At 43.9% G+C, this 17719-nt stretch overlaps 1 protein-coding gene across 4 annotated transcripts in view; it reads left to right on the forward strand.

Annotated features, from left to right (window-relative positions):
• Positions 1 to 17370: 17370 nt before the first annotated feature.
• Positions 17371 to 17719, forward strand: part of ITGAL (integrin subunit alpha L) — a 40486-nt gene continuing 40137 nt past the window's right edge. For 3 of the 4 annotated variants that reach the window (XR_003523186.2, XM_027612547.2, XM_027612550.2), the window contains exon 1: positions 17371 to 17566. Coding sequence is in view for 2 of the 4 variants with exons in the window: in XM_027612547.2 (XP_027468348.2) it covers positions 17512 to 17566 (55 nt within the window). In the remaining 2 variants the exon portion in view is untranslated. The remainder of the gene's footprint in view (positions 17567 to 17719) is intronic. The other variant, XM_027612549.2, reaches the window with a different exon arrangement.

Raw genomic sequence — 17719 nt, forward strand, 5'->3', positions numbered from 1 at the left:
CTAAAAGATAAATTGCAAATCAACCAGCAGCTTGCGAAATTGTTCCCGGCGAGGTTACCCGCGAGTGCTACGGCTCTCTCCCCTAGTTGTAATTTAAACGATCTCTAGGGAGTGGCTGGCGGAACTTTGCACCCCTAGAGGCAGTTTACCAAGTGCAGCATTTTCGGCTCTCTCCCCTAGTTGTAATTTAAACGATCTCTAGGGAGTGGCTGGCGGAACTTTGCACCCCTAGAGGCAGTTTACCAAGTGCAGCATTTTCGAAGACAAGGAAGATCGGTCACATGGCAGATTTGCCGGTCAGAATTGTCCTAAGGTCATTTGACAGCGCTCGTGACCAATCCAGGATAGGAAAATAGCCCAGGGAAAAATTCGGAAAGAAAAATGAGAAATTAGGTTTTAAATTACTACCATTAAGCAAGCAAACCGTAGCATCAAAATAATGAAATGAAATGAAATGAAACGAAATGAATCGAAATGAAATGAAATGAAATGGGCTTCAAAGCATTTTAAGACTCGGGCGCCTAGCTGGCGGAAGAGTATGCGACTCTTGATCTCGGGATCGTGAGTTACAGCCCACATTGGGGGCAGAGACTACATTTAAAGAATAAGATCTTAAAGTCTTTTAAGACTCTTAAGTCACCACTGTGTGAGTCACTTTCCCTCTCCCGGAATCAGTTGACTCATCTGGACAACAATGTGGCTTATCTTGTTCTGTTCTAAAGTTTCTTTAAGTTAGTATATATGAGGATCTGTGATGTATCCATTAAGAGCAATTTGGCAATATCTATTAAGAATATAACTGCACATAATACCTTTGACTCAGCAGTTCCAATTCTAGGACTTTATCCTACAGATAGATGTACTCAGAGCTGTGAGTGGGAAATGATAGAGTTGTTTTATTTTCTTTTGTTTTTTTCCTGTGCTGTTTGTAATATCAACATACTGGAAACAACTTAAATGTTTATCAATTGTGATTAAGATAAATCGTGGTACATTTATATGATAGACTGCCCAAGCAACTCTTAAAACAGAATGAGAAAACACTGATGTAATTATATTGATAACAGTTACAAGCCTAAGAGGCACAGTTCTAAATGCTTTAGTATATTAACTTAGTTCTTACAAAAACCTTTGAGTTAGGATTCTTTCCACATTTTACAGATAAGGAATATACTGCACAGAGAGATTATATGACCTACTCAAGGTCATAGCCAGTTTAGAAGGGAGCTGGATATGAATCCAAGCAATCTGTTCCAAAGACCACCAGGTTATATTGCCTATGATGTTTGTTAAGAGAAACAAGCAAACTTCAGAGCAATATTTATAGAAAACTATTATTTGTTGTAAAAGGGGGGGGAAATATATTCAATGGCATATTTCTGGGAGGAGAAGCACCAGAAACCGGTGAATTGATTGCCTCTGGGGAGGGAATGAGGTGGTTGGGGATGGGAGATTCTTCATTGTATTGTCTTTTTTTTTAATTTAAAAAAATTTAAAAATTTTTTAAATATTTGAGTGTATTACATAGTTAAAAAAAAAAAAAGAACAACCTGCCTATGGGACTATAAATTGGTGCAACCATTTTGTAAAAGAGTTTGGCCTTAACTGATTAAATCAAACATGCACAAATTCATGCATTCCACCCATTGGTGGAACTCCCCAGCAATTCTACCCACAAAACATGCCCTAGAGAAACTCTTGCAAAGGTGCCTCGGGAGACACGTGCAAGAATGTAGGAGCAACGTGAAGGTACTTAACACTACTGAACTATACACTTAAAAAAGGCAAGATGGTGAATTTTATGTTATGTGTATTTTACTACAATTAAAAGCATAAACACATAGGAGATACTTAACAGCTCTTAGAGTAAGTCATTACATTTGGTTTTATTATTAAGGCATGGAGTAAATTGGAAGAAACTCGAACGTTAAAATTAGACTGAGTTGCAGTCTTGGCTCTCCTAATGACCTTGGGCAGATTGTCTAACCTCTAGGAACCCATTTCACTACCTATAAAATAGTCCTTTCACCTGAAGATAATGATAGACACCAGATGGAGTGTTTATGAGAATTAAATTTTAAAATGTGTGTGAAGCTCCTAACACAGTTCCTGGCTGATGATAAGCTGTTCATTTTAACTACTGTTAATGTGGATGTAGGGGCTGGAATTTAAATTCACAAAAGTTGTAACATCTTGGAAATGTTTTATAAAAACAAGTCCATTTGTCTTCCTAAAGAAAAAGAAGACTGTAATGCGAGGACACTGGAAACAACCTGTGTGTCTGTTAACAGGGAATGCATAAACGAATCATGGTGTAACTACACAATGGAATATTGTTTATCTGTGAGAATGAATGATAGGTCTAGGCATCATCAGTAAGGGTAATCTCAGAAACAAAATGTTGGGCACAAGAAGCCAGTTGCAGAAGAATCCATAAACTAAGATGCCATTTATATAGAGTTCAACATCAGGCAAATCAATATAATATATTGATAAGAGATGCAAAATGACAAAAAATGTTTTTAAAAATAAGAGAGTGGATGATTAACAAAATTTAGCATAGGGATTACTTCTGGGGAAGGGGGTTAGGGCGGGATTATAGTTACATGATGTTCTTTAAACCATACACATCTATTTTCCCACGCTCTTTTTGTAAGCTGTATGTTAACATTAAAAAAAAAAAGAAAATGTGCTATATTTCAGAATTAAAAACACTGAAGGTAACTGAGGGTTGCTGGAGTGGAGGGGGGTGGGAGGGATGGGGTGGCTGGGTGATGGACATCGGGGAGGGTATGTGCTATGGTAAGCGCTGTGAATTGTGTAAGACTGATGAATCACAAACCTGTACCTCTGAAAAAAATAATACATTATATGTTAATAAAAAAATAAAAATACTAAAGGAAACACGAAATAATGAAAAAGCAAGAGATGTGGAAGCAAAAGACCTCTGGAATTTGGCTGACCTTTGGATTTGCTGTCAGTGAGCTGTCTGCCCTTGAAGAAGTGATATAACCTCTGTACACCTTAGTTTCCACTTCTGTAAAATGAGGGTCATCGTCTCTGCTTAGGATCTGGTATAGGGATTGTATGAAAATCTCAACTATGAAAGTTTCCTTGCAAAATGTTCAGTGTATTGTACCTGTGAAGGATCTTCCTATCACTAAGGGAAAAATGAAAACGCTCTACTATCTGTGGTCACCTCACCTGGGTTAAAAAGTGACTAGATCAGGTGCCCCTGTTTATATGCTCTCTTTGTTCTTTGGACTTTCTCCTCTCGGCATTTAGGATAGTCTGTAATTTTTTAAAAAGATTTTATTTATTTATTTATTTGCCAGAAACAGCAAGAGAGCACAAGCAGGGGGAGCTGCAGAAGGAGAGGGAGAAGCAGACTCCCCGCTGAGCAGGGAGCCTGATGTGGGACTCGATCCCAGGACCCTGAGATCATGACCCGAGCCGAAGGCAGACGCTCAACAGACTGAGTCACCTTTTTTTTTTTAAAGACTTTATTTATTGGGCACCTGGGTGGCTCCCCCTGCTTGTGCTCTCTCTCTGGCAAATAAATAAATAAAATCTTTAAAAATATAAAGATTTTAGGGCACCTGGGTGGCTCAGTCGTTAAGTGTCTGACTTTGGCTCAGGTCATGATCCCAGGGTCCTGGAATCGAGTCCCACATCGGGCTCCCTGTTCGGCGGGAAGCCTGCTTCTCCCTCTCCCACTCCCCCTGCTTGTGTTCCCTCTCTCGCTGTGTCTCTCTCTGTCAAATAAATAAATAAAATCTTTAAAAAAATAAAGATTTTATTTATTTGAGAGAGAGAGCGAGAGAGCACAAGTAGAGGGGAGGGGCAGAGGGAGAGGGAGAAGAAGACTCCCCACTAAGCAGGGAGCCCAACGCTGGGCTGGATCCCAGGACCCTGAGATCATGATCTAAGGCATCCACTTAACCAGCTAGCCACCCAGGCGCCCCTGTAATTCTTTATTCATGTGATTATTCCACGACTGTCTGCCCCACTAGTCTGTAAGCTGCAAGGGCAGGGGCTGTCCTGTTGTGTCCACCCTGGCTTCCTTGGCACTTTACATGGCAATGACATTTGATGAACGAATACATCATTTTATGCAACATAATTTGCTGAGCTCATATGATGAGCCAGGCCTGGTGCTGAGCATTTTGCACTTATTCATCTCCTCATTAATGCTCATAGCAGCCCCAGGGAATTGGCATTATTAGCTCCATTTTAGAGATGAGGAAACTGAGGTCCCTAACAGGTCAGGAGTCCTGCCCAGGGTCACTTAGTGAGAATACAAACCTAGGTCTGTTTAACCTGAAGGTTGGTGCTCTATCCCTCATCCTGGGCATTCCTCCCCTTGAGAATACTAACAACCCCCATCATGCACCTCGAGAAACCAGGACTCTTTGGAAGGAAGATTTCTTTTCTTTTTAAGATTTTATTTATTTGTCAGAGAGCGAGTGAGCACAAGCTGGGGGAGCAGCAGACAGAGGGAGAAAACAGGCTCCCCACAGACCAAGGAGCCCTCTGTGGGGCTCGATTCCAGGACCCTGGGAAGGCAGATGCTTAACGACTGAGCCACCCAGGCACCCCTGTTTAGTACACTTTAAAAAATATATTTTATTTTATTTTTATTTTTTAAATTTTTAAGATTTTATTTTTAAGTAATCTCTATACCCAAGGTGGGGTTTGAACTCATAATCCTGAAATCAAGAGTCACGCGCTCTGTTGACTGAGACAGAAAACTTATTGCAAAATCATTATGTTGTCATTGGAGAAAAATCACAAGATTCAGCTTAGTAAAAAAGAAGAAAGTTAAAATAACTCGCAATCCCTTCTCCCAGAGAGAGGTACTAGTAACAGCCTAGCAGAGTGGATTTTAGACATTTTCCTTCAATGTTAAGGAGAGCCACTACCTCATATTGAACTCCAGGGGGAGCCCTGTCACTCCCCCAGGCAAAGTAGAGCTGTGTGCTCTGTGTATTTGCATATACTTTTTAACTTTTTAAAACAAAAATGGGATCATTCCAAGTATTTCTAGTAAGAAATAACATAATGGATGAAAATAATCTGGCATGTAATAGATGTTCAACACTCCTGTTGGGTTCATTCATAAATATTTATTGAAAACTTTTTTTTTTTTTAATTTGAGAGAGAGCCCAAGCAGGGAGGGGCAAAGGAAGAGGGAGAAAGAATCTGAAGCCGACTCTGTGCTGAGTGCTGAGAGCCTGACGTGGGGATTGATCCCAGGACCCTGAGATCATGACCTGAGCCAAAACCAAGAGTTGGACGCTTAACCAACTGAGCCACCCAGGTGCCCCCTATTTATTGAAAACTTTTGTGCACTAGATACTGAAGTTATAACAATGAACGCCAGGCAAAACTCCCTGTCCTCATGGAGCTGACATACTAATGGAAAGAGATAGCAATAGATAAGATCAATCATTTGTTAGAGATAGATATCGAGGGAAAAATGAAGTCTGAAGAGGGGGAGGGTAGGAAGTCTGGTATGTGAATGTGTCTTCTGTGATTGTACCCAGGGAAGACCTCACTGAGAAGGTGACTTTGAAGTAAAGGCCTGAATTAAGAGAAGAATAGCATGCAAATATCTGGGAAAGAGTGTTTCAGGCCGAGAATGGTAAGTGCAAAGGCCCTGAGGCAGGAGTATACCTGGGGCATTCTAGGAGCAACAAGGCAGCCTGATGACTGGTGCACACTGAGTGGAAAGAGCTGTAGGAAATGAGGTCAGACAGATGTGTAACAAGGTTGGTGAGGATGGCACAGGACATAGGGCCTTACAGGTCATTGTAGGACTGAGGTAATCTGACTTTGCTCTAGCTGTTACTCTGCATTCAAACCCCAGAGGTCAAAACGTTCCCCATTGTTCTGAGCCCCCACCACCCTGGCCCAACATCCAGGTCAGTGTCTCCGTTGCCAGCCCCTGAACCTAAGCCTGACCCAGGCCAGGCACAGCCTCAGCCCCCAATCCCACCTCCCCTGCATTTGCCCCATGGGGCTGCCAGCAATAGGCTCTCCCTTAGGAAACTCGAGAACTGACACCTATGTTCACAGCCCCTCACACTGTTAACCATCTTCCATCACCTTATGGGGCAGGAAGTTTCATCTCTGCCTCTGGGGTAAATGTGAGAAGCCATACTGAGTCACCTCTTGCCATAAGAATGAGAGAGACACAGTACAGAAAGAGACTGAGAGTGATGGCAGAACTCAGGGAATGGAAGGTTTGGAGATGGAGATAAAGAGCGAGAAGGTGAGTGGGAAGGTGCAGAGAGAGGGACTCGTGGGATAACCTGGCAGAACAGCACCCCTGGCAAAGGCCCCAAGACGAGCAAGCCTCATGTGTTGGATGGAGGCCAGTGTGGCTGGTGACAAGTGGGCGAGGGAGAGAGCAGGAGGAGGTGACACCGGAGAGACAATGAAAGGCCAGATGTGCAGGGCCCCTGGACTATGGGATGGCCTTTGGCTTTGGCTCTGGGTAAGATGGGAGCCACGGGACGGTTTAGACCAGAAGAGTGACATGGTTGGTCTGGCTGAGGTGAGGGTGGACAGGGTTGGCAAGTGGATACAGAGAGACAGTGAGGAGCCTCCTGCAAAAACCCAGGGGAGAGACAATGGTGACTTGGTTACATCAGGGATAATGACAGGTGGTCATATTCTGGATATTTTTTGAAGGCAGAACCAACAGATTTCCTGATGATTAGATGCAAGATCTGATGGGTTAGGGCGCCTGGGTGGCTCAGTTGGTTAGGCATCTGCCTTCAGCTCAGGTCATGATCCCAGAGTCCCGGGATCCAGTCCCCCATCACGCTCCCTGCTCAGCGGGGGGGCTCTCTTTGTGCTCTCTTTCTCTCAAATAAATAAGTAAAATCTTTAAAAGAAAAACCGATCTGATGAGCCATGTGAAGAAATCTTGGACTTTTTGTCCTAAGAGAAAGAGGAAGTCACAGGATTGGTTTTAAGCAGGGAGGTGACATCATTGTATTTGTAATTTTGAAAGATCACTCTGGCTGCTAGATCAAGAACAGACTGGAGAGGAATGATGCAGCAGAGGATGGTGGTGACTTGGATTAAGATAGAGTAGGGTATGGGATGGACAGAACCAGCATAGTTCTCTCTGCCTCAGGGCCTTTGCACAGGCCACTCTTAGTTACCCAACAACCCTTCATGCCCAACAAACACTATTATCTTCAAGACTTCAGGAGGTCCCTCCCCTGTGATCCCATAACCCTGAAATTTCCTTGTTTTTGCAATTATCATTCTAGATTCCCTCTAACATCTGTAAGCTCCTCACAGCTGGGACCACGCCTCACTGGATTCCAGGAGCTCAAGGCCCAGCATGGGCTCTGGTGCAGAGAAGGCCTTAGAGAGCATTTGTTGAATGACTAAATGGAAAGAATGTGAATGAGGTGGGAGATTGACACCCTGATATTTGGAGCTCACCAAAGCACTGCAAATCCTTTATTATTATTGTTTTCTGATTATAAAAGTAATGTGTGCTCTTCATAAAAAAAAACACTACATATATAATGAAAGAGCTCTAAAACGTCATCCTCTATACTCTAGAAATAATCAAGACATCTCTAGAATCTAGAAATAACTATGTAGAGTCCAGTAAATACCCTCCCCCCAATTTTTTAAGTTTATTTATTCAAATAGTCTCTACACCCAACGTGGGGCTTGAACTCACAACCCAGAGATTAAGAGTCACGTGCTCTTCCAACTGAGCCAGCCAGACAGCCCTCTTCCCCCACCAAGTTTTTTTTAATGTATACACCAAAAAATGAAGTGTTTAAGATGTAACACATGCTAGGGGCGCCTGGGTGGCTCAGTCGGTTAAGCGTCTGTCTTTGGCTCTCTGCTCAGTGGGGAGTCTGCTTCTCCCTCTCCCTCTGTGCTCTCTCTCTCAGATAAATAAATAAAATCTTAATAAAAAAAAGATGTAACACACACTAGTAATTTGCTTTTCTTCTCCTTATATTATCATGACAATCTTTCTATGCCAGTACATGTAAATCTACCATATTTTTTAAAGGCTGAATAGTATTTCATAAAATGGACTTATTCAACTGGTATAACCAACTTCCTATTATTGTTAGATACTCAATTTACTTTTTCCTTTTTTTAAAAAAGATTTTTATTTATTTATTTGAAAGACAGACACAGCAAGTGCAGGAACACAAGCAGGGGGAGTGGGAGAGGGAGAAGCAGGCTTCCCGCCAAGCAGGGAGCCCAAAGTGGGGCTCAATCCCAGGACCTGGGATCATGACCTGAGCCGAAGGCAGACGCTAAACGACTGAGCCACCTAGGCACCCCTAGTTTTTCCTTTTTTAATTAAAGTATTTCCTTGAATATCCTCGTTACATTTATTTCAAGGCACCAGATTTTAGGAGGATCGTTGAAATGGGCATTCTTCCTGGGGTGGTCAGAGGACTTGAGACTTTGTCTTACAGGGAACATTAGATATAATTGAGGATGTTCAGCCTGGAAGAGAGACCCATAAGCCTTGTCCACATTTCTGAAGGGGCTTCCAGAAGAGAAAAAGAACAGATTTGTCCTGGGCATTTCAGCCGGGCAGAACCAGGTCTAAAGCATGGAAGTCACAAAGAAGCAAACTCGCATGTAATACAAGAAAGCATTTTCCTACAAGCAGAGCTGCAGGAGATGCAGTGGATCTCCTTGGGAAGTCAGGAGCATCCTGTCTCGGGAGGTGTGGAAGGAGAACCTGGTTGAAAATTTCATAGGAAGTAATATATAAGGGGCATTCGTGCAGTAGGCCAAAGTTTAATTAGGTGATATTTGATAGCCCTTTCAAATCTGAAATTTTGTTACTACGCTTTTTTTAAAAAGATATTTATTTACTTGAAAGAGAGAAAGAGAGGAGGGAGGGGCAGAGGGAGGGGGAGAGGGAGATTCCCAAGCAGACTCCCTGCTGAGTGTGGAGCCTGACACAGGGCTTGATCGCACCACTCCAGGATCATGATCCCAAGATCATGACTCCAAAATCATGACCTGAGCTGAAACCAAGAGTCGGACACTTAAGTGACTGAACCATCCAGGTGCCCTGTTACGACACTTCCAATCGAAGGTATCATAAAGGATGGCACAAAGAAGTTGGCACAATGCCTCAGGGCTGGGAAGGTTTTGACAAATGGCAATGGGGATGCACGTTCCAGGCAAAGGGGATAGGCTGGTGAGAGATTGAGGGCGGAAAGTAGGGCATGAAGCTAAAGAAAATTATGGAGTAAGATTGAGCATTAGCCCAGGTAACTAAGAACTTCAGAGGTTGAGGGTGAGGTGGCCAGATGCTGGTTTTTGTGTAGGACCCTGTTTCCTTGGCAGTAGCTGATTACTGTAGGGTGAACATTTCACCCCAGCTTGGCCAGATTCTCTTTCCTAAGAGTTTGGAAATTCAGAGTGTATGGGAAGTTGGGCTGATGTTGGCATTGAAGGGCAACCTTCTTCAACCTTTGTTGAAGAGGTGGAGAAGGGTGGAAGACCTGATCGTATTTGGGTTCTTCTAAGGGCTTTGTGATAGCCCTTGGACAAAGATATTCGTTTGCTTTCTGTCAGCTCAAATGGGTTCCTGTGACTTGCCACGACAGGACATTTGGCCAAGACCCTCTAAATTAAGAGGGAGTCATCCAAGGCTTTGAAGGAAGTCATCCACACCTCCTGATGGAGCTTCAGGAACATTCAGCTGGAGGAGCAGTGGCAGAAAGGATTGAGAAGAGTCTGATAGATGGTGAGAGCGGGGAGGAAGCCTTCCTTAACACTTAGATAATCAACAGGGCTGCTGCTTCCCCCAAACGCTTCACCTCATTTTACAGTGCAAACACGTAATGCAATGACAAGTGTTCCAGGTTCTGTTTGACTTGTTTTCTAAACGGACTCAGGCTACCTCTTCAGAAGACAGGAGAGGTTTTCTTTTCCCCAGGGAAGGAGAGTTATGGCAGGGAGTTCACTTTCCTTGATGCAACAAAAAAGATAGGCTGGAGTTACCAATATCCCCATTGTAAGCCAAATGTGGGTTTTGGTCATTTTGGAAGTTCCAGAACAACTGGGCGTGTATGGAGAACTAATGGGGTGACCCAATAGAAGACCTAGTCAAGAGGGAGCATCAGAGTGCCCTAAGGGGGGGAGGCTCAGACTAGAATGAGCTTCTAGTTGGTTCACTAGAATGAACCAGAGTGAAATTTAGTTGTCAGAGGGGAGTAGTGGTCCTTCCTGTACATGTATCTATTCTGCAGGTCGGTCTGGCTCAGCTCCCTGAACATAAATCCGTGAGAAAGAGAGAGAGAGATTGGGGGAGAGAGAGAGACAGATTGAGACAGAGAGAGAGAAAGTCATAAGTAAAACTTGAAAGGGCTTCTTTACTAGCCTGTACACACTGGAGCCCAAGCAGTTGGAGCTTAGGGTAACTCAAAGCAGAGAGGCTCTTCCTGACTCCACCACAGCTTTGGTGTTTTACGGGCTTGGGGCAAATAGCCAAGAATTGTTGTATCTGTGGTTTTGGTTATAGAATTACAGCCAAGATGTGAAGCCTGGAGCAGCTCCCATACAAGGGAGTGGAGTACAAATGAAATACCTCTGAAGACTTTCTGAAATAGCAGAGACTTTGCAGGAAGTGGGAGATCTTGTACCAGCAGGTGGGGGTAATAAGGCAACAACATGAGAGTATTAACATTCATATGATCCTGTTTGAACTCACAGACTGGTGAGTCCTGCAGAAGCCTGAGCTGTGTAGGGAGGAGGGAACCAAGGCCCAGAGAGAGGTGAAGGGAGGTAGTGGCACAACATAGCAAGTCAATACTGCTTGAAACTGGATCCCAGGCTTCTGGCCCCGAATGATAGCCTCTTTTGGACACAATCAACCATATGCCAAGAGGCTGGACGTGGAGCCTCCAGAGTGAGGTCACTCAGTGACAACAGGACCCCGTGGACTGCATGTGAATACTCAAGAGTGCCATCCGTAGAAAATCCCTACCTGTGGTGCATTCAGCTCAGCCCTCCCTCAGAAAATCCCAGGTAGAGCTTCTAGGACTTTAGAATGCCCTGGTGCACCTAGCCATGAGATCATAAGGGCCTTGGAATAGGGTGGTGGCCTCTGTGCCGCACCCACTGTGGGCCCCTCTGGGCCTCAATGACCTCCCCTCCCCTGAGGCCCAGCCTCCTTCCCCAGGGAGTTTCTCCCTCTAACCTCCTGGCAGGTGGAAAGAAGGGGAAAGACCACTGTGGTGAGCCAGATATTTCTGTTAGAACCATCCTGACCAAAGTGGCCTATGTTACTCTACCTAGGAGGAAGTGGTGGGTGGGGAGCCTGGGCGAGGAGATAGCAGCTGATGGCAACCAGCAGCATTTGCACCAGCAAATCTTCAGTGTGAATCTGAAAAGAGAACTTTGCCCTGGTTTGTCCTGGGTTTGTAGGCAGTCAGGCCTGGTGGATTGGGGGTGGGGGGCAGGGGAGGCCCCAGCTTGCTTTTCCTGCTGCCATCTACATCAGCCAGGGGCCCATTGGTCCCCAAACATGCCCAGAGGCTCCCTGCTGCCACACCTTTGCTTAGTCAACATTTTATTCATTTAAGCACCACAAGAGAAAGGGTTCAGCATGGCCATACTGTGGACTGGAACTAGGGAGGCCATCAGGAATGGAGGCAGCCCTCCAAGCTGTCACCACTCCTTTCATAGACCTCACGATTATCTCTTCTGACATCCATGTCTCTGTATGTCTGCATCATTCTCCCCTCCCTTGTGAATTGACCGGTCCCCTCTGCATCCTCCAGTTTCTGTTCTAAAGGGAGCCAACTGATTGCTAACCTGCCACCAGCTTATTACTTAATTTTATATATTAAATTAAATATATAATTTAATGTGGGCCTCCACTTTCAACTCCCCCAACCTCTCTTTCTTGCTCCTAAGCATCTAGACCCTGGAAAGCAAAAACCTCTTCATTATCCTCAGCAGCAAGAGGAGCATTCATTCATCAGTAAATATTTGCTGACTACATATTTACCTACTATGCTCCAGGCACTGTTTTAGGTACTGGGGATAGAGCAGTGAATAGCAACAACAAATAATCATGAGTTTAGGTTGTAATAGGGAAGATGGACAATAAGCCAGGTGGATAAGTAAATTAGATAGTGTAAGCAGAAGTCTACAAGTGCTAAGGAGCAAAGTTCAAAGGAGATGATGCAGGAATGAGCCATGAGGCTTTCTTGGGAAAGAGAAGCAAGAGAACAGCAAGTGCAAAGGCCCTGAGGCAGGGGTGTGATGGAATGAAGGAAGAGCCAGGACAGCAGTGTAGTTGAAAAGGGGCGAGCAAGAGGGGGACTGGGTTTCAGAGAGATAGTGAGATGTCTGATAGGTTAAGGCTTTCTAGGCTACAATGAGAACTCTGGCTTGCATTTTGAGTGAAATGGAGAACCACTGGAGGGCTTTGAGCAAGAAAGTAACATGATCTGATCCCTCTGGCTGCTGTGTGGAGAACAGACTATAGCAGGGGCAGGGTTGGAAGCAGGGGCACCAGTTAGGGGACTGCCACAAAGTCCAGGCACGAGGTGATGGTGGCTCGGACCAGGGAATGAGCAATGATGAAGATGAGAAATGGCTGGACACAAAGTCTTGTTTACTCTCTCCAGTGGAGCAAGAGAAAATTCTCTCTCATCGTTTTCAGATGAACCCCTAGAAAAATAAGACATAATTGAAATCATTTTACCTTACAAAAGACACAGCAGACCTGAGCTATTCAGGCCACTGAGTGCATCTTAGATGCACAGATTCTGGGTACCCCAGAACTTCCCAGTCGAGGGTCTCATTTGTCACTCCCCTGTGAAATGATATGTTGGAGTCCATTTCCATGGAACAATGGAAAATTGGTAAGTGGAACAACCAAGTCATCCTGAAGAGAGCTGGCATCTGTTGGGTTGAGTCTATTTGAGGCACCCTTCGCCCTCGGCATTGATCTTGGGTACGGCCAGCAGCATCAGTTTCTTTTCCCTTTTTCCTTTTTTTTTTAAGATTTTATTTTATTGTTTTTAAAAGATTTTATTTATTTATTTGACAGAGAGAGACACAGTGAGAGAGTGAACACAAGCAGGGGGAGTGGGAGAGGGAGAAGCAGACTCCCACCGAGCAGGGAGCCCGGCACAGGGCTCGATCCCAGGACCCTGGGATCATACTCGAGCTGAAGGCAGATGCTTAACCAACTGAGCCACCCAGGCACCCCTTTAAGATTTTATTTTTTTTTAAGATTCTATTTATTTATTTGAGAGAGAGAGAGAGAGAGAATGAGAGATAGAAAGCACGAGAGGGAAAGAGGGTCAGAGGGAGAAGCAGACTCCCTGCTGAGCAGGAAGCCCGATGTGGAATTCGATCCCAGGACTCCAGGATCATCACCTGAGCCGAAGGCAGTCGCTTAACAAACTGAGCCACCCAGGCGCCCCTAAGATTTTATTTTTTAAGTAATCTCTACACCCAACATCGTGGGGCTCAAATTCACAGCCCTGAGGTCAAAAGTCACACACACTCCACCGACTGAGCCAGCCCAGCGCCCCAGCACGATCGGTTTTGTACTGTTCATTTGATGCAGGCAAGATAACATCAAGCAGAAAGCACCTACTGAAGCTAATTTCCTCGGGAGGGGGTCACAGTATGGCGGATGCTCTGAGTTTCATAGACTCCTCTCTAGATACTTTGTCTGTTTAAACCCTGATGAGTCATTGGCTAGCTAAGTTAGAGCACAGAGTATGGAGAGACAACGAGGCCCTTGAAAGCCATGCCAACAAACTTGGACATGATCTTGTGTATGCAAAAGGGGGAATCAATCACCTGAGGTAATTCTTAAGAGAGACATGCTCATGTTTCTCGAGGTTAATTTGGAATTCCCCAGGAGGTAGAACCTTCTCTAGAGGCAGGGTAGTGAAGGAAGAAAGAGCTGTAGAGGTTGCAAATTGTTCACATGGGAACTGATGGGGATTTGAACAAATGGAATGGAATTGGAGAAACCCAACTGGGCCCTGAGAGAACTGACAATCTGAGAGATGATGAAGACCCATGACTAACGAAGTGTGTGTGTGTGTGTGTGTGTGTGTGTGTGTGTGTGTGTGTGTAAGGAAAATCCTGCCTCAGGATTTCCTCACATGGCCCAGCCTGAGATCTCTGCAACCCAGTTCTTCAGGGGAGTCAACTGCTCTCTCCAACTTGGAGCCCCTGACACTCTAGAATCCTTGGGGCTTACTTGTACTTTTGTAGCTTCCTCAGCCTTAGCCCTCAAACAGCAGGGGAAAAAATATTCTTTTGTTCTTTTAAACTGAAAACCGGAATCTGATAAATATGTAAATGAGTTGCTTGCCTACTGAAGCATATAGCTAAACTACGATCCAAGCAGTGGGGACGTTGAGATCATTTCCTGAATTCCTTCTGTCCCAGGTGTTAAGACTGATACACTTGAAGTTTCTATAAACTTAAGCCCTAATTTAAGAATTTAAATTTTGAAGACGGTCTACAGGAAAACCTTCACTCTAGAAAGGGCCAATTTGACTATTAATTCTGGGTTAGATGTTCTGTGGTGAACAAACTGGTCCAACTTGTATGGTTAATTACTAGAACTAACAAATTTTTTTCAGTCTAGAAGAATGTACGGCTCTAAATTGTTACCAATGGTTATTTTTGAGATTTAGGAGTGTGTGTGTGTGGGGGGGTGGATATTAAAAGAGAGTGTTTATCCTTGTACTTTACATGCTCCTGTAGTGTTTGAATTTTTAAACATGTATTCTTTTTTGTAATTTCAGAACAACCAAAAGAATTTGATTAGATGTAAATTTTAACGGCTGTACAGAGGATCAAAAGGAGTCAGTCTGAATTATCTGATTTTAACTGAATTTGAAAAAGACTATCTGATATTATCTAAGTACCAGGAGGCAACTTGTCACGTTGCAGCTGCCTAGCAGCAGATTATAATGTGTCTGCAAAAGCATCCCACAGGCCATGACCCTGGAAGTGGCCTTGCAAGCTGAGCAGGATTTCCTCACAACACAGGGAGAATCTGAAGGGCCTTCCCACTTTCCCATAAATAAATACAAGTTCCTCCATTCTGTTGTGTTTTTAATTATTTTTATTTTCTAAAATTATGTAAGTTATACATCCTCACTGTAAAAACAAAATTCAGACAATACAGACATATGAAAACCTTATTCTTTCAGAAGTAACCACTGTTTGGAGTTTGGTTGTGTGTCCTTTCAGATTTTACACACACACAATTTCAACTCCTAGTTTTCTTTCTTTTCTTTTTTTAAGTGGGTTCCACACCCAGTGCGGAGCCCAGCATGGGGCTTGAATTCACAACCTGGAGATCAAGACCTGAGCCAAGACCAGGAGTCGGATGCCTAAGGGACTGAGCCACCGAGGCACCCCTTCCTTTTTTATTTTTTTAAGATAGAATTCACATACCATAAACTTGGCCATTTTAAAGATTTTATTTATTTATTTATTTATTTATTTATTTAAATGTATTTGAGAGAGAGCGAAAGTGAGAGAGATCACAGAGGGAGAGGGAGAAGCAGACTCGCCACTGAGCAGAGAGCCCAATGCGGGGCTCGATTCCAGGACCCTGGGATCATGACCTGAGCCAAAGGCATCCACTCAACTGACTGAGCCACCCAGATGCCCCAGACTTTGCCATTTTAAATAAGTGTACAATTCAGTGGTTTTCAAAGATTTTTTTTTAAATTTAAGTAATTTCTATACCCCAAGTGGGGCTCAAAATCCCAACCCCGAGATCAAGAGTTACATGCTCTTCCGACTGCACCAGTCGGGTGCCCCCTATTCAGTGGTTTTTAATATATCCATAAAGTTGCACAATCATCACCACAAATTCCAGAACATTTCATCACCCCAAAAAGAAACCCTATACCCATTAGCAGTCACTCCTCATTCCCCACTCCCCCCACCCATCCTGGCAACCATTAATCTATTTTCTGTCTCTAAAGATCTACCTATTCTGGACATTTCACTTAAACGGAATCACACAATATGTGTCCTTTAGTACCTGGCTTCTTTCACTTAGCATGTTTTCAAGGTTCTTCCACATTGTGGCACGGATCCATGCTTCATTCCTTTTTACGGTTGAATAATATTCCATCCTGTGGATAGACCACATTTTTTTGATCTATTCATCAGTTGATAGACATTTACATTTTTTTCCAGTTTGGGGCTAATATGAATAATGCTGCTGTGAGTATCCATGTATACATTTTTGTATGAACGTACATTCTCCATTCTTTTAGAATTGCTAGGTCGTATGGTAACTCTATGTTTAACTTTTCTTTGAGAAACTGTCAAACTGTTTCGCACAGCAGCAGCACCATTTTACTGGCAACTTACAAGGGCTCCAGTTTCTCCACACCCTCATCAATACATGTTATTTTCTTTCTTTCTTATTCTAGCCATCCCCATGAGTGTGAAGTGGTGTCTTATTTTGGTTTTTGATTTGCATTTCGCTAAGGACTAATGATACTGAACATCTTTTCTATGTGAGTGGCTGTTTACATGTCATCCTCAGGGGCGCCTGGACGGCTCAGTCAGTTAAACATCTGACTCCTGGTTTTGGCTCGGGTCATGACCCTGGTGTCCTGGGATCGAACCCTGTGTCAGGCTGTGCACTCAGCAGAGAGATTACTTGTCCCTCAGCCCCTCCCCCCCAGTTGCACATGCGCGCACGCTCTCTCTCTCTAAAATAAATAAAATCTTACATATCATCTTTGAAGAAATGTTTATTTAAATTCTTTGCCCATTTGAAAAGCTGGGTCAATTTGTCTTTTCACTGTTGAGTTGCAAGAGGTCGTTGTATATTCTGGAGGCAAGTCCCATAGCAGATATAAAATTTGCAAATATTTTCTCCCATTCTGTGGATATTTTTTTCTGTTTTTTTTAATAAAAATAAGTTACTAAATATACTAACTGTAATTTGTTCTTTGTCTTCATCTGTATTATGGGCCTCTTTCAATGTCAAGAGAAAACTATGTCATTCTTTTTCCTACGTTATTTTTTTCCTTCCTTCCTTTCTCTCTCTCGCTCTCTTTTTTTTTTTTTTTTTTTTGGTGGCATTCCATTATGATTTGACCAGTCTTCTGCTGAGCTTTACAGAGTCTTCAGTTTGTGTGTTGGTGAAAGACAAGGCATCAGCAACTGTTGGACTGGAGAGACAGTCATCTACCTACTGTGTTGTCTGCTCCTGGACGATGTGAAAACGCAAGCGGGTAAAGGAAGTGTCTCTAACCTGCTTATACTTCCTCTCAACCAATGCGGTTTCACAACCCCTACAGGCTCACCCCCACCCAGTGTCACCAGCCTGGCGCCTCTGTGAGAAAGTCCCACTGTAAGAGGCCCTGGGGCATTATCATTTCCTTCTTTCACCCTGTCTGGGTTGCCAGCAAATCCCCAGGGCTCTCTGAGCCTGGAGTGTTGGATTAGGTCCCTCCAGCTGCTGGAAAGATGAACTCCTGCATCATCGTAATGAGGCTCCTGCTGTCTGGGCCTTTTCTCTTTGGTAGGCAAGGGAAAAGGGGACGGGAAGGGAAGGGAAGAGACTGTGTCGGTGGCCAGGGAGACTGCAGGGCTTTGTGGAACTGGAGTAAATGAGCAGCTGCTGGAGGGTGGGATTGGCCATAGGTGACCGTGAGGCTCAGGAATCTCGGAGGGA

This window comes from Zalophus californianus, chromosome 10 (assembly GCF_009762305.2).
Source record: "Zalophus californianus isolate mZalCal1 chromosome 10, mZalCal1.pri.v2, whole genome shotgun sequence".
NCBI classification, from domain to species: Eukaryota; Metazoa; Chordata; class Mammalia; order Carnivora; family Otariidae; genus Zalophus; species Zalophus californianus.